Raw genomic sequence first — 22176 nt, 5'->3', positions numbered from 1 at the left:
TGTTTCAAGCAAATATTTTGGTATTTCAAACTAAAATTAAAAATAAATTCTAGAAAATTTAAGATTTTTTTCTAGCAAATTTGAATTTGTTCTCCCCAAAAATTCTGATGCACGTTCAGAACCTGACAAACAGTTGCTCGGTAACAGGCTGGGGTTGCCAGGTAACAGGGCTTGCTGATTTCCAAATGATTTTGAAACGGCTCATATTCCAGACACCAAAAACCCCCTAACTTATTGCCAAAAACTGGCTTGTGTGTTTTTTTCTTTAGGGTTGTTTTTAGAAGCAGGTTAGACACAAATTAAAGTACAAAAAGGTGCAAAATGTAAAATGTTGGGTATTTTTCAAAAGGCACTGTTAATTTGCATCAAAAAACACCATTAATTCACACCAAGTCTGAATTTTAATATTTATTAAATTGCTAAAATACAGAAAGGTTTTTACAAATTGAATATAAAAAAGAACCAGATTGCTATCAGTCTGTTTCGTTTGATCCAACACAGAAACAAATAACTCGTCTCAAAACATCTTTTTCCACATTTTTCATGGGTAAAACATTCAGTGTTTGCTGAATGCGAACGCAGAGAGCTTGGAGGACGGATCCAGGGACGACGACTTCTTCCTGGCGTTACTTTCGTCGCTCTCCACCGCTTCGTTTTCTGCCCTCTTTCTTTTCTTCACGTCTGCAGCGTCTCCGCTTTGTCCTTTCGCTCTTTCTGTCCACGACTGGAACAGAAGACACCAAGACGTTCACGTTAATTGCAGTTTGGGACAAAAACCCAGAGATTTCTACTCATCGTCCAACACAGGCGGCGAACACCTGCGCGGCGATGACTAACAGCGCACACGGACACTCAGGCGTGCGGCTGGAAATTGCATCCTGTCATGTTTAATCACTATTGACAGGCGGCGTCTCTCTTCCCCCTCGTGATTTTATTTTTTCTCTCTCCTCTCAGAGACAAAAGGAAGCGTTTCCTAGACGTAATAGATCTGGGATGAATCATCAGGCCGCTGAGTGGAGACACACACACACAAACACCTCCAGCAACTGTCGTTAACAGTAACAAACCAGTCCGACATGAAAAGCAGCGGATTGTTGCTAATCTGACCTTGGGGTCACAGATGTCTGTATCAAATGTCATTTTTTCACTTCTTGGTTGATATTCAATAAAACTTTAAGCTAAAACTTAATTTTACGATGAATTCCAATTTTAATTAGAAATTTGGAATTTTAAACATTTCCCTGGTAAAATAAAAAGTTCAATAAAAGTAAAAGAAGCTCATGGACGGACGGATGGATAAATAGATTGATTGAAAATCTTTTGAATGAATAGATCAGGAATAAAGTCTAGAATTAAAATATTTTTCGACAGTCATCCAGATCTGGAATTGAAACCAAATTCTACAGTTTTCCAGACAAAAACATGGAAACCTTCAAAATACACAACCAGAAATAAAAAATTATGATTTGACACTTATGGCCGTAAAATACAGTAAATATAAAAATGTTTTAAAGCAAATGTAGTTTATTTAGCTTCCAAACTTTCTGAGGATCTTTCTTGTTTTTCTCTCAGTTTCTTTAAACCAGATATATTTATAAAGGTTTGTAGGATAATAGCGCTCTGCGCCCCCTGCTGGTCAAGGGGCTCCAATGCAAGTGTTTGTTAATTTTTTTGTATCAATAAATACAGTAAATTTAAAGTATCGAATCCAAGAAACCCCTAAAATACAAAACAGCGGATAAAAAGAAATGTCGTCTCCTCTCCTGAACATCAACCAGCTGAAAGCATCATCACAGGATCGTCGGGTTCCCAGGCAACGACCCTCTTCATCCTCCTCATCTTCCTCTCCACCTCCTCTTCGCTTTCTGTTCCGAATGATCCGGTTTCCCGCTGACGGACATGATGTATGCAGGGTCAGGAGCAGGAAGATGAAAAGGTGAAGCGACTCATTTGTGACACAGCTGCCCTCGTTTTTCCTCCTTACTGACCGTCGGTGATACCGTCCAAAAAAGCAACATTTGAATGAATTTAATTTGGAAATATTCTTTAGCTGTGCTCATTTAAAAGATTTACATATGATCCTGGGTTTTAAAATATTAAAAATTTGCTTTTTACAAAAATAATTAATTCATGTCTAAAATTCTGTATTTACATGTTTTACCTCTAGGGGATGAAATTTCCTTGTAGAAAGTCTAAACCAGGGATGTTCAAAGTGAGGCGCGAGGGCCAAATGTGGTCCAGGCACCAATTTTTTGTGGCCCTCAGAAGAATGGTGCATATTTCTCCATTTCTTTCTCTGCTTAATAGTATACAAATGTTTCCATCTTTTAATAATCATGATTTTCACTTTCTTTTTAACCCATTAGCTGTCATGATGACAGTGACTTACAAGTCAAAATATTTTTGACTTAAAATACTTCGACTTACATGGAAGCATTTTGAGGGTGGCACTTAAGGAGTTAATAGTAAAAAGTAAGACAAATTTCCAGTAATTTTAATTCAAAAGCAGATGCAGGTGGACCTTAGTAAAAACGTTTTGGGGCCAATAATGAGTCAACATGCTTTTGATAACCTTCATGCAATGTTAGCATTATAGCTAGAATTAGCATTTTAACTAATTTTAATGAAGTAGCTACAGTTAGCATACTGAATGGTGCGAGCTCACATCCTGCTGGGGTCATCATGCTAGTACCTCAACATGCTAGTGTTAGCCAACAGCATTTGCTTTGTGGCTAAAATTAGCATTTTAGTTAATATTGATAAAATAGCCATGGTTAGCATACTGAATGAAGAGAGTCAATGTTAGTCAAAATGTTAGCAAAAGCCCACATGCTACTGGCAATATTTTAGCTAACCTTAGCTAAAATATAGTTGGAGTCACTAAAACAGTGAACTGCTTTTTGTTCTCCAGATAACAGAAATCACTGATGCCATATAAAAACATTCAGAAATGATGTAACCCCATATCACAACACCAACCCCACTGTGCTTTCCCTACTAGGAATATTTAGTTCCACTTTCATACAGAGGCAATACGCTCTCTGGTGATTTCAGTCACCTTTTGTCTCTCATCTCGCCCTTGCAGGACAGCGGCGCAGGTGTTTAGGTTATGGATACATTTAATTAATATTTTTGTACCAGTCTCTCGTCTGCTGACATCGTCCTGAATCGTCCCATCGCCTCTTTGATGACGTCCGTCTCATCCAGGTCCGGATTATCGGCGATTATGATTTTCCGGTTCTCATCCAGCCACAGCTGGAAGCCCGTTTTTGGCCTGAAGACAAAGAGTTTCTTAATTTTTCTTTTATCTAAACACAGAAGTTTCACTAATCTGCTCTTCTTTTAATATACGCCACCTCTTATTTTCTGTGTTTTCTGCAGGTGGCGCTACAACGTCAGGCTGTTTCTGCAGATCTGCGGCCGGCTCCGCGGCCTCCGGAGTTTTCTTATTGGGCATCTTGTTGCTGGAGATCTGCAGCAAAGTTGACTGAGCCTGTCGGAGAAAAGCACAAGAAATAAAAATTAAAGACCTTCTGTTTTTCTCAAACAGATAAAAAATGTCATAACTTCTGTTTAAAGTCCTAAAAAACACCAAAATATGATCCATATTATTTAAATTTAGCTATGTTAACAAGTCGTAGATATTATTTATTTTAAAGATGATGATGTCACCTTTAGGACAGCAAGTAACGAATCTTTTATTTATGGATTAATCTGACAAATAATTGAATAAAAATGCTTATTCAAGTTTTTCTTTAACAATATTAGAAACAGCTTAATAAATCGATCAATAATCGATTAATCCTGATTAATCCGATTAATCGTTTCAGCCGTAGTTACCTTGGCTTTGGTTCTGGGAGCCAGCGGCTTGAGGACGGGGCCTTTGCTGGGTTTTCCCGCCGACCCGCTGAGCGGCGCCAGCTTCCTGCTGGACCTCATGTTGTCCAGGATGTTTGACGCTCGAGGTTGTCCGGACGAAGACGCCGGCTTGCCAGAATCAGCGACCTGAACGCATCGGATTTAACCCGCAGTTTTACGTTTACACTACAAAACATAACCTGGCGAAGAAACGCGCTGCGGTTCTCACCTTGAAGGGGTTTGATCTTCCAACTCGACCAACTGGATCAGAAAGAAGCAAAGATTCAGGAATTTTGATCAGACAGACGGATAAATGAAGAGACAGATGAATAAATGGATGGATGGACATATAAATGGGTAAAGATATATTTTTTTGGTTTCCTGATGGAATGCAGATGTATAACTTTGATAAGCCACTTAACAAACTGATAATTTTTTCATTTTAACCAAAGAGTTTTATTTCAACATGTCTGAAGTAATTTATCCACAGACAGACGATACTGAAATTAGCAAACAGCAACAACACGCCGGCGGTCGCCTGCATCCTGGACTCACCTGGCGTCAGCGACGGCCTCACAGGTAAACCCGACTCTTTAGCGAAAGGATTCAAACCTGAGAATCAAAGGGAACCGTCAGCTGGACTCATCCACGGTTTGGGAAGAACTAGCAGAGGAAAGGAGGTGAAAACTCACGTCTTTTAGTTTCCTCGGTCTCCATTTCCCTTCCGTCCTCTTCCTCCACTCGCTCTTCTTCATCATCCTCCTCCTCATTCTGCCTCGTGTTGTAAGGTTCGCTCTGCTGATAACTGGCCAAATAAAATTAAAGGACGTTTACGGATATAGAAAATAAACAGACTGGAAACATTTGTTCAATTCCAGATTACAGACCATCTAATCCAGAGCTGCAACTAACGATTATTTGATTAATCGATTGTTCTGGCGATTAATCGGAAAAATGGCCACATTCTGCAAATTTTTCATTTAACCTTTTACATTATATTAAAAATACAATAAAGATGCAAATTAGGAAATAACTCAATAAATTTTTAACTATGAAAATAAACATTCTGTTGCCTAAAATGCAATAACAGCATTCCTTTAATGAATTTGAAACAGGTGTAGATAAAACTGCCACTTAAATAGTTTTGGGTAAAACATTTTTACAGACAAAGGTTCTTTAATCTTAAACACAAAATGTATATATATTATTTATACAGTTTTGGCTCAATTACTGTTCTGAATATAATTTTTTTGTCAGTATACTCCAGTTAACGATTAATAAGTTACTAAATAAGTGCAGTTAATCTGATTAATTGTTTCGGTCCTAATTTTTTAAAATAAATCTAATTGATTTGTTTACTTTAATCTTTTAATGTAATTTAAATATTGTATAGAAAGGATTAAGTGGTTAAATGAAAAAAATACGTAGACTGAATTTATTAGCCATTTAATCGATTGTCAGAATAATCAATTACCAAAATGGAATTAGAGAAAAACTCATTTGTAGGAAAAGATGCATCTGCAACTAAGAAATATTTCTATTGTGTGAAAAGTCAGACCTTTCTGCTTGACTAAATGCAGCATTGGGCTGATCTACTGATTATTTTTGATTGATTAATCATTTTATAGCAAATGGTGCTTTAGTAGGATAATTTTTTACAGTAAATTGAAACGGATGAAGCTAAAACTGCCACTTGAGTTCCGGGTAGAACAAATTTACATGACATTTTCTTTTCATATAAAATGCAAAATATATTTATTTTCTATAAAGTTTTAGTTTAATTACTGCTCTGAATAAATTGTTCGTTCAGCAAAAGGCCTTTTTTGAGCCTGTACACTCTAGCTAACAATTTTAGTTGACAATTATTTTAATAATCGATTAATCGTTTCCGCCGTAGGGAGCGATGTGTTCTGATTTACCCCGAGGTGCGTCTGTCGCTGGTGAACTCCGGCTCATCTTCGGGTTCCTCGTCTTCCTGAAGCTGGGTCGACTTCTCCAGCGCGATCTCGCTGAGCCGCTGCGCCAGGTTCATCCGCCTGGATCGGGACGCGTACCGGATCGCCAGAGTCACCACGTTCTGGGTCATCAGCTCCGCCAGCTCCACGCAGCGAAACTCCCGCTCCAGTTTACAGGACAACTGGAACAAACAACGAGTCAACGGTGACCCGTCATGCTTCCTTGAACCATTTGGGTCGATACAAAACATGTTTATTAATCTTTTTCACAAAATCCTTCAGCAGATTTTAGTCTGCTCAGTTCTGTGTTTTAGGGCCTCTTGTCACTTTAAAATCCAACTTAACATTTACATTTTTATAAAAATGGCTTAAAACAGATGCCAAACAATTACACAATCTTTGAAAAGCAGAAGTGGAGCCTCCCGTACAACCAAGAAAAATGCAGCAAGAGGTTTCTGAATGAAGGCAACAAAACACTTTTCTTTTCCAGCAGCCATTGTACAGCGCATACAGCAGTATATATTAGCATATGGGACTCTCACGATAAATTTTGCTGGATGGATAAATTGTCCCAGCAGTTGTTGCGATAAACAATAATATTGTTTTGAAACCATTTTCAACTATGGTAATAATGCCAGAACAGATTCCCAAAGATCAATAAACCTTAAATTCTGCTGAACATTTAAATTGGAGCTAGAAGACATTTTAAACCTCCAAAATAAATGAAACAACTGAGACAACTAAAACAGTGAATTATGAAGTCTCTGTAAACAAAGTTGTCCTCCAGAAAAGATCTGGATGAGACAAAAGCACCAGACTGAAGACTTATCTTCCAGTTTTATCAGAAAGAGAAAAAAATTATAAATCTTGCAAATAGAAATTATTGAGATTGTTTCAATTTAACATTCAATTAACTGATTTATTGCTTGTTGCTGTTTAAATTATTCTGGTTTTCATTTCCATTACTCTTGTTCTGTCCATTTTCTGACCAAACTGACCAAAGGTGGTGGAGCTCAGCTTGGGTTGCTAGGTAACGGGCAGAGTTCCCCTGCGGTTGCTAGGTAACGGGGCTGGGCTTGGCTGGGGCTACTAGGTGAAAGGTCAGAGCCTGCTAGACGTTACATTAGGAAGGTTTTTAAAATGGCTTATTTTCCAGATACAAAAAAACATAAAAAACATATTAAAAACTTGTTGCTGAAAAACAGCTGGGTGGTTTTTTTAAAGTGTTTCTTTTTTGTTTTTAGAAACAGTGAAAACCCAAATAGAAGTATAAAATGTGTATTTTAGAGTATAGTTAAGGTTCATGTTCCCTCTTACTTACAGCAAACATCTTCATGAGAAGCTCCTGCTGCTCCTTGTCCGACTGCGTCTGCGCAGCCTCGTCGACTTCGTAGCCGCTGGAGGACAGGAAGCTGTAGTGATTATGGAAGAGGACGGAACGCCAGTACTGCTCCTGGAAACAAAATGGAGGACGGAAAATTCAGGAATTACTTCCTGAAACCGTTCTACTACAACAAACAAGCATGCCTCAGAAACAAAATGAAAAGAGTGAAGCCGTTTCCCAACATGTGTTGGGTTTTTGTGTTTGCGTTCACCTCCATTTGTCCCTTTTCTGTGCTGGTCTGACACAGCGGCAGCTTAAACGGCAGGATGGCGACAGCCGGCCGAGGCAGAGTGGGAGGATACCGGGAGCCTTTGCATGGGATACACCTGAATGCAATCAAATAATAATACAAATAAAGTAATCAACTTGAGGTCAAAATTTAAACCGTAAAGAAGAAAAGAAAAAAAAAAAAAAGAGTATAATGAAGCTCATGAATTATGTAGATTCACTAAACACAGGTGAAATGGAACGGTTTTATTACTGCAAATAAGTTAAAGCAATGGTGTTCAAAGTGTGGCGCGGGGCGGGGGGGCGGGGGGGGGGGGGGGGGCATTTGCTGCCACTGGTCTGATTTTTTGCAGCCTAATACTCCAATTCAAGGTAATAAAAATTGGAACAGGAGGATGTAGAAGAGGGTTAGTGTTACTGAGAATAGAAAAAAAAATAATCTGAATTTTCCTCATAAATTAGATTTTTTTTCTCATAAGACTAAAGTCACAATTCAGATAAAAAAGTAAAAGTTCTGAGAAAAAACGTCGTAATTCAGAGGAAAAAAACACTAATTCTGATGTGAAGGTCAGAAATCAAAAAATTAAGAATTAGGATTTAAAAACATGAAATTCTGAGGAAAAACAAGCCAGAATCTTTTTTTCATGTGACCCTAAACTTCCACAGATATTTGATTATTGGAGACTTTTTATTTTTAATGTGACAAAGTTTTTAATCTGATTTTTTGATTAATAAATAGAATAATCAATAACTAAAATAATTGCTAGTTGAAGCCCTGATTTAGACTTGAACATACTTTTTATTTGCTCTTTAAAACATTTTTTTATTTATTTATCTTGTATAATATTCTGATATTTTGAGAAGCCACATTTTGGGTTTTTATTGTCTGTAAACCAGAATAATAAAATTTACAAGAAAAAAGGTTTTTAATATTTCACTCCATATGTAATGAATCTAAAAGAGTTTAACTTTTTGGAAGGAATGAAAAATAACTTTTTGGAATTTTCTAATATTTTGAGCTGCACTGCTATTATTTTCAACATAAAAACACTTTATTCTCCATATACAGTCATCTTTTTTCTCAGCAGTAATATATAAAAGCTTCTTCCACTTTACACACTCAGCCTGTGAGTTTTTGAGGCTCACCTGAGCTGCTGGGGGTTCTCGTGCGCCCCAACCACCCAGTAGTGATCCGATTTGCTCTTGCAGGTTTCTCTGGTGTTACAAACTGGCGTCCACGTGTTGCCCAGCGCGCGGTTCAGCATCCGCACCAGCCCGTTTGAATCCACGTAGCACGCCGTGCCTGAAAACACGAGAAGGCGGCTCTGAAACCAAACTTTTTGTCCAGACGTGAGAAACTTCGTCCGGGTTCTGACCTTCGGCGGTGAACCCAGCCCAGGAGAGGTACGACTTGGGGGACAGGGGGAGCGGTTCGCCGTTCATCAGCTGCCTCTTTCTGCGACCAAACTGCAGCAGCTGAATGCCGAGAGCTTGTTCTCCGTCGAAACCCGTCGCTGAGGGCACGAAGCAGAAAAACATGAGCATCAATACAATTCAAGGGCGGCCATTTTGAGAGCCTGTTCATCTTTGATAGAGGTAAAAGTTTGTACCCATCAAAACCCACAGAGGAGGTGGATAACGAGGGAAAAAGGTAAAATAAAATAAAATAAAAATAGCCATTTTCAGATCTGTAACATACTGAGCTCACCTGTCTCCATGACAACCACTAGATGCCATTTATATGCAAAGTGGATCAGAAATGAAGCTAAGAAAGGCTTTTTCCATCCTACCATCACAAACACAAACATGTGGAGTTTGCCAAATACTTCTAGGATGTTAATTAGGAGTTGTGAACTTTAGTCAGATGAGACGCAAACTGAGATTTTCAACATCAAATCTGTTAGGTACGGCTGAAGACGTGTGATGCTGTGGGCCTGTTTTTCTTCCAAAGTCTCTAGGAACATTGTAGAGTGAACTTGGTGCTGCATCTATGATCATTTTTCTAACCAATTCTTCTGAAGATTAACTGATTTAATCATAAAAAAAATTGGCACATTGTTCAGATTTTTTATTTAACTTTTTAAGCCTCTTTTATACATTAGAAAAAAATTAAAATATGCAAATAAAACATTTCATCGACTAAAATGCAACAACAATTTATTATCCAATTAATCTAAAATGGTAACAGCATTCCTTTAGTGAAAGCTTCATCATTTGTAGCAAAACTGCAGCTAAAAACATACTATAAATTATTCTGTATATTTTTGATTAATGATTGGTGCTTGATAGGAGATTAATTTTACTGAATTTGAACCAGGTGAGTTAAGAAAATTAAATAATAACTTTTGGCAAAAAAATGACTTTGGCCATTATTTTAGGAAGGTGACAATATATTATTCTCTCAGCAAATTGTTATAGTTAATGATTAACCAATAACTAACGTTGTTGATTAATTCAATAATGGATTAATCACATTTAATCGTGTCAGCCTTGCATAAAATTTGAAATATCAGGATATTTTAAAATCTGTAAAAGAATTGAACTCAGGACTTTTCAGTAGGAGGCAAATAAACACAGAAATGAGAAAAAATAACTCTGATCTGCAAGAAAAGTCCATCCTGTTGTTTGGACTCAGGGAAACCTCTGTATTTGTGTTTGGGTCGAACCTCGGTGGTAAACCACCAGCAGCTGCTCCCCGTGGCCGGCCATGCACACCACCGGCCCCGGCAGGCTGAAGATCTCCCTCTGGACGCCGCCGACGGAGAACAGCCGCAGCAGCAGCGCACTGGTGGCGACGGCCGCCCAGCCCTGACCCAGACACAGCGCCTTCACGTCCTCGCCCTGCGGCAGGTCCACCATCCACTCCTTACTGGTGTCCCAGCAGGAGAAGTGGAGGCACTGCAGCTTACTGGGAGCAAACAGGAGAAGTTAGAGACGCTCACTGGAACTGGAAGAACCCACCAATACATATCACTGGAGAGGACAGCGCCCATTAGCCGCTAAAGCTAGTAACGCGCCTTTACTAGGCCTGTCATGATGACACATTTCGCTGGATGAGTAATTATTGCAATAAACAATAATATTGTTGTTTTGAGAACACGTCCAGTAATATGACAGTAATGGAATAATAACGGCAGAACTAGGCCTGTCACGATAGCAAATTTTGCTGAACGATTAATTGTCTCAAAAATTATTGCGATAAACGATAATATTGTTTGAAGACCTTTTTACACTGATTTAATGGAAATGACGTAATAATGCATGCGATTTCCTGCCAAAGATAGATACACTTTATTTTCAAAAGAACACTAAACATTGGAGCTGATGAACAGAATAAACAAAACAACCAAAAACAAAAATAAAATGGATTCTCAGTCTCCATTAACAAAAAACACACTTGAAAAAAACCCTAAAGAACATAAAGTAAAAGTGGAAATAAATACTGCATTCAACCAAAAGAGGGCAGATTATGAAGTCTGTATACTATGTTGCCTTCAGTAATAATTAGATTTAAATAGAGAAGATGGGCACATCGACTACCTGATGCAATAATTCACACTACACAATTTTTTGCTCCTATTTTTCCCCTTACAACAATCTTAAAACGTTGGTCTTTCTAAGATTGTGTGGTGTGTTATGGTAGATCGCTGCTCCGATCTAAATCAGGGGGTTTTTCCCCCACTGGGATCGTTAACGCAGCCTGTTGAATGTGACAGGCAGCCAATCAGAAAGCACGGATTTCCCTCCATGCTTTCTGAGGGGAAATTATGGAGGGGAATCCCAAACAACTGAAGTCCAGCGGACATTGGAGATGATATGTGGAAACAACATTAATGTTTATTCAACATGCAAAGAATATAGAAATGACAAGAGGAGGAGTTGGAGCGAAATTGCTACTGCAGTTGATAAACCCTGTAACTTTTCAGCTGTTCTTCGTTAACGTGACTTAAACAGGTCCTAATGATTTTCATTCAGTCAGGACTTTACGCTGACACTAGCCACATGCATTCCAGGTAGATTGTAGTAAAGCATTGATTAATGCCTGGTTTTAAAATTAGTTCACTGGACTTGTAGCCATTATTTTGTGCCCATTGTTGGACACCACACGGCAGGATCGAACCCGATCGAACCGTTATACCTAGGATTTCTGTCGGCTAATGTTTGGTCTCAGGGTTTGAAAATGGGCTGACAATCGGCCGACAGCTCTAAGATCGTGTAGTCTGCGCTGGGCTTTACACTAAGGAAATGAGGAAGGGAGGGTCAGTGGAGAGCACCGGAGTTGAGCCTTTTTTCATTCAGTGTCATCAACAGAAAGAGAAAAAGGCCGGTAGAGACGATAATGCCGATAATTAAAATGACATAGTTTTAATTTATCGTACAATTGATTGATTTACCGTTTATCGCCACAGGCCTAAGCAGAACACTGTCAAATGTCAATAAACTTTCATTTCTAACAAAAATTTAACACTGAGAGACATTTTAAATATGCAAAGTAAATAAACAAAACAGAAACAATAAATAAAATGAATTATGAAGATACTATAAACAAATCTGTCCTTCAAAAAAACAATTAGTTGAGACAAAAGCAGCAGATTGAAGACAAATCTTGGTAGAAAGAGACAAAAGTGATAAATCATGCAAGTGGAAATTATTACGATGTTTACTATGCAATGAGTAACGTCCCAAAAAAAATCAGGCAGTTCCATCCTGTGGATGAGCAGGAATCCTTCAAAATAATGGTCGTAGTGTCTTCATTTCTTAACTTTTATAAAACATGGTTTTAAATTAAAGCTGAGAAAATTGCCGACGTTTTAATACGTAAAATATGTATTCTGCCTGAATTTAAATCTCATGACAGTTTGGTTTCTGTCAAGATGCAGAAGAGGACTTAGCAAATTTCTCCCTAATATTGAAATATAATTTAATTTGACATAATTCATACTCTGTAAATCATTTAATCTAATTTTAAGATTAAAACAAAAATGTGAAAATATCCTGGTAGTACACACCTGTCAGACTGACAGGCTTCAACCATCTCTCACTTTGGTTACCAAGCAACACCCTGCTGAGTAACTGCTGGTTACCTAGCAACAATCTGTTGAGAAACTTGCGCAGCAGCAGTTTCAGGTTTCACCACTGTGCCTCTTAACTGCTCAAAAATAATAATAAAAAACGGCGTGGAGTGAAAACTGGAAGTCAGTTTTTCAGATATTTAAAACAAAAAAGCTCTAATTATCGATATCAACTCATATGAAACGCTTTTATAACAATACGTTTTTCAGCCGCATCGTCCAATCCAGCCTTACCTGGCGAGGTCGTCGGTGCTTGGACAGGCCAGCAGCACGGCCTCCTGGGAAAGGTCGGCCATGGTGTGACCCAGGGAGTTGGTGAGGTGCATGGCGTGGTGGACGGCGGTGTCATGAAACTCCACGTCGATGGCGTTGTCCTGCTCATCGTTGTAGCCTCGCACTATCCCCACAGAGTTCCACATCTGGACAGTGTAGGTTGCATGAGGAAGGAAACCCACAGCGGGAAAATGGAGGTTTGAGTCCGGGCGTCCTACCATGAAGCGGTGAGTGAGGTGAGCTGGCGTGGCTCCGGGCTGAAAGGCCTTCTGGGGAGGAGTCGGCACCGGGCCGTCGTAGACGGGGCGCTGCGCCGCCGCCGGGGCCACAGAGCTGCCGGCGTCGTCATCCTCATCATCCCCAAACTTATCTTGACCGAGTTTTAGGGATCCTGTGTCTGAAATTAGAGCATAAGAACAAAAAAACCTTCAAATTTAACAGTAATCTCACAGAAACATGTCTATGCTGAAACAGCGTTTTGAAATTCATTTAGAATTTAATGTGTTGCATTTAAAAGCATTGTGATTAAAGATACTGTAAGCAGCCAATCCTTCCCCAGATCTTCGTGTTCACTGCGCTGAACACAGAACCAGACAGGATCATAAAGTGACTTGTAATCTGGTACTTTCCAGACTGTTCCAAAAATGAAATTTTCAAATTCAAACAACTTGTTTGACTTTGTCTGTTGATGTGCAAGTTCTAAAAAGCAGAACGCAGATCAGTTTGTGGAACCTGCAGGTTATTTTCCCCCCTTAGGAATTTGAGCAATCTGCACCAGTTAGGTTCTGGGAATGTTAAGAAACGTTGAAAAATGCACAACCCAGAATGTAGCATGCAAGTACTTCAAAGTAGCCTGCACATTCTTAAAAAGTAGCACACAAAATCTAAAATGTAGTATTAAGTTCTTTTTAAACTTAATGCTACTTTTTAAAAAGTTGCAATCAAGTTCTGAAAAGTGGCGTAAAATGTCAACAAAGCTGGGTAAAGTTCTAGAAAGTAGTGCACAAATTCTGGAAAATAGCATGAAAGTAAATTCTATAATGTTAGCTTTAATTAACAAATGTTAACCTGCAGTTTTTAGACAAACATGAAATTCAAGGGATGTAAATTAAACACTAGCTGAACATTTGGAGCCTATGAGTTTTCTATGGAAACACGGATATTACTAGAGAGTAGTTTGCCATTGCTGAAATGTGTATTGCAAGATAAAAATTGTAACATGTCAGTTTCCGAATGTAACATGCGAGTTCCACGTAGATTAGATGCAAATACTGGAATAAAACGTGTACATTTTGAAATTTAACCTCAAAGTCCAGGAACGTAACTGGAAGTTGTTTAAAACATTTGTTCCTGTCTTACAGTTGCGTCTCAGAGTCGTGTTTCCTGTTCTTGTAGCTAAACGGCAGGTACAGAAAACACCTGAAATGATCCAACTCTTCCTCACCCAGCGAGTTCTCATCGTTCAGGATGGCGCCTCTGTTCCTCACTCGACCCGTGGACGGGATCAGGAAGTCGTCATCGTCCTCATCCTCCGCCGCCTTCTTTACTGGTGAGTTGGCGTCACTTAGTCCTTCATCCATCAGCCTGTCATCATCCTCGTCAAACAGGTCGTCGTAGTCTTTAGGTTTCGCAGCTGGAGCCTGAAGACAAAACAGAAATTATATGTAGTCATTCTGTTGGACGGAAATTAATCTCATCGTCTTCAATTAATTGGTGGAACAAACTGAGCAAAGAAGGCGCCTGATAGATTTGGCTAAAAATGGAATAAATAAATAAATAAATTCAGGGATTTAGATAGACGAAAATATATCAAAACTAAATTAAAAAGAACTGAAAAAAGGATATAAAATACTATGTAGTTATCAAGAATAATCTGCCCTAAATCCAAAAGAATCTGCAGAGTAGGATGGTTGGGACAACTTTTAAAAATGTACAAATGTGCATTAAAAAATACTTTTTGTGAAAATGAAACTGTGCAAACAAAAAATTTCTGCTGGTGCAAATATCAGCAGAAACGTTATTTAAAATTAGTAAAACTGCACAAACACTAACAGAAATGTGATTTTAAATAACTGGAGCCATGCAAATACAATCACAAATTGTACTTAAAAATCATTAAAACCATCAGAGATGTTATTCGAAATTAGGAAAAGTGGAAAAATACTAAGAAATATTATTTAAAATGAGTAAAACTGCACAAATACTAACAGAAATGTGATTTAAAATGACTGGAGCCATGCAAATACAATCACAGATTTTATTTGAACATCAGTATGAATTGTGCAAAACCAACAGAAATGTTGTATAAAATTAGTAAAACTGCACAAATGCATCTAGAAATATTATTTAAATGGATAAAACTGCAAGTACCAACAGAAATCTTATTAAAAATTAGTAAACCAGTTCAGGAAGAGCTTCCTGCATGGTGAGGAAGACAGAAGTGAGTGTTAGAGCGGAGGTGAAAGGTGACGGTACCTTGGTGGAGCTGGTACTGGTACCGGAGGTGCCGAGTCCGTCCAGCAGGCCCAGGCAGCCCTCTGTGTCCGTGTAGGCGATCTGGCTGCCGGATGGATGCCAGGCCAAGCTGCACACCGTGAATCCTTTCTCATGCTTCTGCCTGCAGGAAACACATTTCACCTCTAAGAACGACGACGATAAACACGGTTCCTAAGAGATCCGACTCTGGGCCGCACCGTTCCACTACCAGTCGGCTGTTCACGTCCCAGATCGTCAGCAAACCTCCGATGGCGCCGGCTGCAAGGAAGCGGCCGCAAGGGGACCAGACCGCCACGTTCACAGGCTGCAGAGAAAAAAAAACAGCTTTATTTATGAAGAATAAACCACCAGAACGCTTCTTTACAGCTGAACCAGTTAGTAGCTGTTATAACATCTTGTGATAATATTCTATGTTCTACAGCATTTTGTTTTGAAATGTCTCCATCTGATTAGTTTGTAAATAAAACACTAATTTAACAAACAAAAATCTCTCAATTTCAATAACTTAATGTAAAATCCAATTTTTAAATATGAGATATTTGCACAAGAAACTACACTAAAACACTTTTTAGGATCTGTTCTCTGGCATTAAGCAAATAGAAATAATTTTAGTGAACTGACCTAAAACAAGAATATTTAGTTTGATTTAACCTCAGACAGTGAGAAGAAAAATAGTTTGTCTTCTTATTTGGTGTACACTACAAAAACACAAAATCTTACCACGTATTTTTTGACAGATTATTAACTTGTAACGTGGGAAAAATTTTGTTGTTTTACATGAAATAATCCGCCAGTGGAACAAGAACTTTTTTCATCAATATTCAGGAATTACTGACTTAAAACAAAAAGTTTTTAAGCTGTACAATGCAAAAACACACAGTCTTACCAAGTATTTTTTATAGTTTCTAGTGCAAATGAATTAGTTCACTTTAAATGAGACAAAATTAGCTAACAAGCAACTTTTCAGAAAGATACAAGACATTGATTTAAGTCAATAATTGTCTAATATTGATTAATAAAACAATACTAGTGGCACTGAAATTATTTCAATTATAAAAATATTTTTTTCCAAGTTATAAGTAAAATAACCTGCTTATGGAACAAGTATATTTTCATCAATATTAAGGAATTATTAAAAACGTTATTTAAAATCATCTACAAAAGCTGCTACATCTTGTTAAAAAGTTATTTGTAAGTTAATTTGGTTTTATTTCAAGTGCACTAAGATATTTACACTAAGTAAGGTTTTGTGATTTTGCAGTGTATTAAAATATCTAGTTTTAACTGTAAGTAACTTTTCCCAAATTTAGGCTTTTAATCAAACATTAGATTTTATTTATAAAACTCTGCAGTTTGAACATCAAGCACTTTCCAAAAACACCAAACTGACATTCAGTAATTTTTTACAGCGCAGTAGATGCTCACCTGAGTGAGCAGCTCGTCGGACAGCGAGCCGACGTGATCCCAGGATCCCCGCTCGTACAGGTGAACTCTGGTTTCTACTGGAACAGCTAAAAACTGACATTGAAAACGTTTTTCAGATGATTTGTCTCTTTTAATCCGCCCGCTCGGCGCGGTGAATCCGGCTGACCGACCTTCCCGGCTGCAGGCTGGAACGCCAAACGGCACAGAGACGTGGCGTTGCTGACGTCGTTCGTTTTCTGCAGCAACGGCCAGCTGATCACCTGAGTCTGAGAGGAAACAGGAAAATTACGCTGTCAAAAAAAAACAAAAAACAAAGGATGAAAACTGAAGAAACTGCTTATGGAACGGGGTCCACAACTAAAATTAGACCTGTCACAATAAATCAATCAATCACATGATCAATTAAAGCAGGATTTATTGTTTTTCTCCTCTGGATGATAAAAAGTCTTTGGTCTGGTCTTTTGGGCTCAGCTAAACCATTTTTGAAGGACAATTTTGTTTACAGAGACTTCATAGCAAATTTTATTTGTTGTTTTGTTTCTTTATTCTGGATATTTAAAATGTGTTCCAGTGTTAAATGTTCATTAGAATTTAAAGTTTATTGATATTTGCAAATGGATTATAATGGCATTACCATTAGATTACTGGAAAATGATCTCAAAACAACAATATTAGCGTTTATCACAATAACTTCTGGGATAAATTAAAGCAAAATTTATTGCCATGACGAGATAAAATTATTACAGACCAATTAAAATCTTAGAATTGAAAACGTTGGCACCAAGTATTCAACACCCAGACTCTTTTTAATGATTTTATTAAACTTAGCTGTATACGTTTCAACAAAATGACCTAAGTATCATTTTTATTGCTCAAATTATACAAAGAATGTTTCATTATTTTCAGTGGAAACATTTGCCTTTCTTTTCATGAGGATCTACAGTAATTTATACTTCAATGTTTGTTTGTTTTTTACTATTTTACTCTTTTACTTAAAGTATCCAACCTAATTTATTGTTGAATAGCATAAAAAAGTCACTACTTTGTTTCTTTTAGTTATTTCTTTATTGAACTTCAAACCCCCGGTGTTTTTTGACCCATGAAAGTAAAAGTTTGTTCGCCCGTGGCTGACGGGAATCAGACGTACCTGCTGCTCGATGCTCCACACGACGACCGAGCCGTCGCAGCTGGAAGACGCCTGACAGAGACGAGACGGTGCAAACAGATTAACAAAAAAACAAGTTCAGTTCAGAATATGGCTCTAAATTTATGTCGAAATAGATTAATTTTATTTAATTAAGTGAAATTACTTCCTAATTTGATGTCCACAACATTTACACTGCAAAAACACAAAATTTTACCAAGTATTTTTCTCTGTTTTCTAGTGTAAATATCTTATTGCCCTTGAAATAAGACAAAAATAATTTTTTTCAGCAGGATATAGGAGCTTGTTGTTAGTAAATAATTCATTAAAATTGATTTTAAAATGGCTGGTTCCACTGGCAGATTGTTTCTCTTACAAAAAGACATTTTAAAAGTTATTTTTAAGTTAATTTTGTCTTATTTCAGGAGTACTCTAACATAATAAAATATTAAATAAAATTGTATCATTATGATAATTAATCTGTAATAAAACCATTGTAACATATTTATTGCAGTTGGATTATTATCATTATTCCTAGTAATGATACCATAAAAATAATTACAAATAATTTTTACTATTTTCATTAATATATGTACTAAAATAAAACTTTGCAAAGAAGTTTAATTATTTAATCTTATTCCTGGTAATATATTTTTAAAATTTTTTAAATTATAATGCATTTGTACTATTTCTATATTAATAAATGTACTAAAATAAAATCTAGCAAATAAATGAAATATTTATCATTAAAATAAGAAAAGAACATATGCAGCTAATGTCTGCGTAAAAATCTAATAAAGAAAATAGTTTTGTTTTTTTCTCACCAAGTATTCATCTTTAGGGTCAAAGGTCACACTGAGGACGGGCGCTTCGTGACCCCGCAGTGTTTTCTGCTGGCTGCTGTCTGACACCTCCACCACCTTCACCATGAAGTCACTGAGTAGAAAAAAACAAAAACAGGAGAATAATAACAACTTCATGACGTCATAGTGAGAGAAAACAGGAAAAATAATCCGGACTTCCTCCGCTGGCGGCGGCGAAGCCAGAATTTAAGGGATCAATAACACAACAGGCCTCATTTGCCAGAAAACAGCAACATCGATGCAGCTTCATGTTCTGAGCTTCTCTTGTTGTGATCAAGCTGCTCAAAACGAATCAATTCATGCAGGAAACGCACATCCTGCTCCAATCACAACCAATCAACCCGAAGAGGCGCTCTCTGTCTGCCAGGTGGGTTTCAGCTGCAGCAGCAGCAGCAGCAGCAGCAACGTGGAATCAAATCTCAGCAGAACAGACATGGATGGATTCACAAAGTAAAACCGACGTGGAAAAATCTCTGGAGCATGAATATAATTCTGAAGCTAAAGAAAACATTTTGTGAAGGTTTCTCATGCCCATAAGATTTAATTCTCTATACAAGAAGAGAAAACTCATTTTCATTTTTAAATTTGATTAGCTGTCAATGAGTTAATCTAAAGATGACTGGTCTTAGCCGTCACCATTTATAATAACAATCTGAAGAATTTGAATGTATAAGCGTTACAACAGGATTCAATAAAGTATTTTTGAATTTGAAACGATCCAAAAGAGTAATTGATTAGCTAACATTTTGTTAAAACCTTAGTTTTCTCTTGTCAATATGGCCGATATTTCCATAACATATAGGAGCTATTTAATTTTAATTTTACCATTATTTGTGTCAGCTGTACTAAATAGCGACTGAATAAATATGATTTTGTCACATCATTAAATATAAGAGAAACTTCTTAAGTTGCTGAATAGAAAAATGTGAAACACTGACTTAATTCCTCAAGAACAGATATTAATATAAACATATTACTTGTGGTTGTTCCTGTAAGAATAATAAAACTTCGCTAAATTAAGTGCTTTGACTCATGACAGCCATCAAAATCATGTCTTTATCCATTTTTCTGGGTAATCTGCATGCAATTTAAGCCAATGGAACTTCTTAAACCAGAACCCATATCAGTTGATTTCTAACACTAACTGGAGAAGTAGCCAGTTGTTTGGGAACAAAACATTCATAATAAAATGATCCCTTGGTCACTTCTGGTGTCGGTCACCTGGACCCGGCGGCGACTCTGGTGCCGCTGCGGTTGAAGGTGACGTGAGTGGCGTTGGTGGTGAACCGCGTCAGGATGCCATCCGGATCGCCGTCGGGAAACGTGTGGATCTGCACCGTGTTGCTAGAGCTCGCCGTCACCAACTTGCCTTTCTACGGGGAAACAAAGGACAAACGTTTTCCACAATCACACGCTTTGATTTATCAGTTTTAGCACAACCTGAAGGCTGCAAGCTGACAGAAGAGGCGAACCTTGAGTGCGAGGGAGTAAGCCTTTTCCCCAACGGTGATGAACTTTGGATCGTCATCATCCAGGCTTTCCCAAATCCGAACATCGCCGTCGTTTCCACAGGTTACAATATACCTGGAAAAATGTTTTTAACTCAAAAATGATCAAATATTTTTCTTTATGACATTTTTGAATCTGATAGTTTGTGGACCATTTTTATGTTCTAACTTTTTTCTCTTTCCAATTCTATTAATATAATTCTGTCCTTAAATTATATTAAGACTCTAGATTAAATGCATAATTTGTCTTTTTTTAAGCACACATTTCAATGTGTTTTTTTACAGTTTAGCAAAATGAAAAACCTGCCCTAAATAAAATCCAAAACTTTAGCTTATATATATATATATATATATATATATATATATATATATAAATATATATTTATATAACAGCCATGCAGACATAGTTTACTTGAACCTGAACTGCTTTACAGAGAAATACATTGAAATTTATTTTTTCACGTGGAAAGGGCATGAAAATCTTTGCAGACATCGACACATGCCACAATTTAGTATTTTCTGAAATGTTACCATGCGACAGCCTTTCTGTTTGGTGCCAAAAATCAAGTTTTCTCTTACAGAAAACTAATTTTGTCATTTAGCTCCATGATTGCAAGATTTGTTATTCTTCCCACATTGAAATAAACTTAAAAATGTATTTATTTTTTTTTTTGTCATCAGTTCTTTTGGATTCCAAATGCTGGGATACTATAACCTACTACATCCATTTTCAACTTTACGTTTGATCTTGTTTGCAGATCTGTGGACTGTGGGGGAATTTGACGGAGCACATGTCCAGCAGAAAACGAGTCCAGCATCTAAACTGGTCCAAGTCATATTATTTGTGGTTTTCATTTCCTCATATTTACAAAAAATGGATAAACTTACCTCCCGGTGTCATCGAAGCAGACCTCGGTGTGTCCCTCCGAGTGGCCGTAGCGCATCGGCTTCCTTTCGCAGGGCATTTTAACCAACCAGACTGAACACGCAAATAAAAGAAATTACTAAAATACAAACTTAAATACGTTACACAACTGTAACAACTCTGTACAAAACTCTTATGCTAGCTGGCAATGCTATTTCTGAGTTCAGCTAACAGCAGCGAAGCTAACGCTGAGTTTAAAAATATATTTTATATATTTAAAACTTCTTTAAACTGAACGGTGAGGTCCACAAACGGCAGACATTGAACTCAAACTACTTAAAGCTGTTATCCTGACAGTTTAAACACGGTTAAAAACAGAAGTTAGCAAAAGCACCCTCACCTTCCTCCAATGGAACTCCCGCGCTGAATTAAAAACAAGGAAGCCGTGCGTCACAACTCCCGCCGGCTACGTAATGACGTAACAGCATAAGCCCCTCCCACCAAAGGGGAGGTGGTTTTCATGGATATTCTGGATTTTGATTTTCTAATTAGTTTTTAAAATAGGTTAATCAGATGTTTTTTTTAATAATCAGAATTTTGCTAATTTTATTACTTTCTTTTCAGACTAACTAAAAAATTTTATTATGTTATTAACTCAAACATTTTTAAAGTTGATTTAAACTCAATGAAACATTGAATTTAACCTCAGAGTTGGTAAAAATGAAATTTTTTGTCATAAATATATGAAACGTTTTGTCTTTTTTATCATATTGATTTTGTTGTTTGCTTTTCTAGATTTCTGTTTTTATTAATGCATTCATGGAGAAAAATGAACACTTATTAAACACATATTTATGATAGATAAATAAATCTTGATATGGCAATAAGAAATGCAGTTAATTTATTGAAAATGAACTCAGTTATTATATACGTATTTGTAATTTAGGCATAAAGTACAGACTATCTTTATTTATTTAGCTAGCATAGTGTTAATTAATCAGAACTGAATTTCAATCTTTTCAGTATTTCCAGATGTAAAGATGGCTCATAAAAATGCAAAAATAAAAATAAAGCACATGATTTTGTGTTAACATTTCTATTTAAA

The 22176-nt window shown here is 37.2% G+C and overlaps 1 protein-coding gene across 2 annotated transcripts; it reads right to left on the bottom strand.

Moving 5' to 3' along the window:
• Positions 1 to 395: 395 nt before the first annotated feature.
• On the bottom strand, positions 396 to 21547 carry wdhd1 (WD repeat and HMG-box DNA binding protein 1). 2 transcript variants are annotated; one of them, XM_028015845.1, is made up of 26 exons: positions 21472 to 21547; positions 21095 to 21185; positions 20171 to 20282; positions 19920 to 20071; positions 18660 to 18771; positions 17839 to 17889; positions 16862 to 16957; positions 16692 to 16784; positions 15464 to 15570; positions 15246 to 15387; positions 14215 to 14410; positions 12989 to 13167; positions 12732 to 12916; positions 10092 to 10333; positions 8802 to 8939; positions 8572 to 8728; positions 7409 to 7523; positions 7135 to 7266; positions 5778 to 5995; positions 4551 to 4663; positions 4414 to 4470; positions 4088 to 4119; positions 3841 to 4005; positions 3357 to 3493; positions 3139 to 3274; positions 396 to 724 (listed from the first exon to the last, which is right to left on the bottom strand). In XM_028015845.1, the coding sequence occupies exons 2-26, from the start codon at positions 21169 to 21171 to the stop codon at positions 557 to 559; spliced, it is 3312 nt and encodes a 1103-aa protein (XP_027871646.1). In that variant the 5' UTR covers positions 21172 to 21185; positions 21472 to 21547; the 3' UTR covers positions 396 to 556. The 2 variants fall into 2 exon arrangements, with proteins under 2 accessions (XP_027871646.1, XP_027871647.1); XM_028015846.1 differs by having other exon boundaries at positions 12989 to 13161.
• Positions 21548 to 22176: the final 629 nt, after the last annotated feature.

Source organism: Xiphophorus couchianus, chromosome 4, assembly GCF_001444195.1.
Source record: "Xiphophorus couchianus chromosome 4, X_couchianus-1.0, whole genome shotgun sequence".
In the NCBI taxonomy this organism is placed as follows: Eukaryota; Metazoa; Chordata; class Actinopteri; order Cyprinodontiformes; family Poeciliidae; genus Xiphophorus; species Xiphophorus couchianus.
This window is presented reverse-complemented; position numbering and strand designations above follow the sequence as displayed.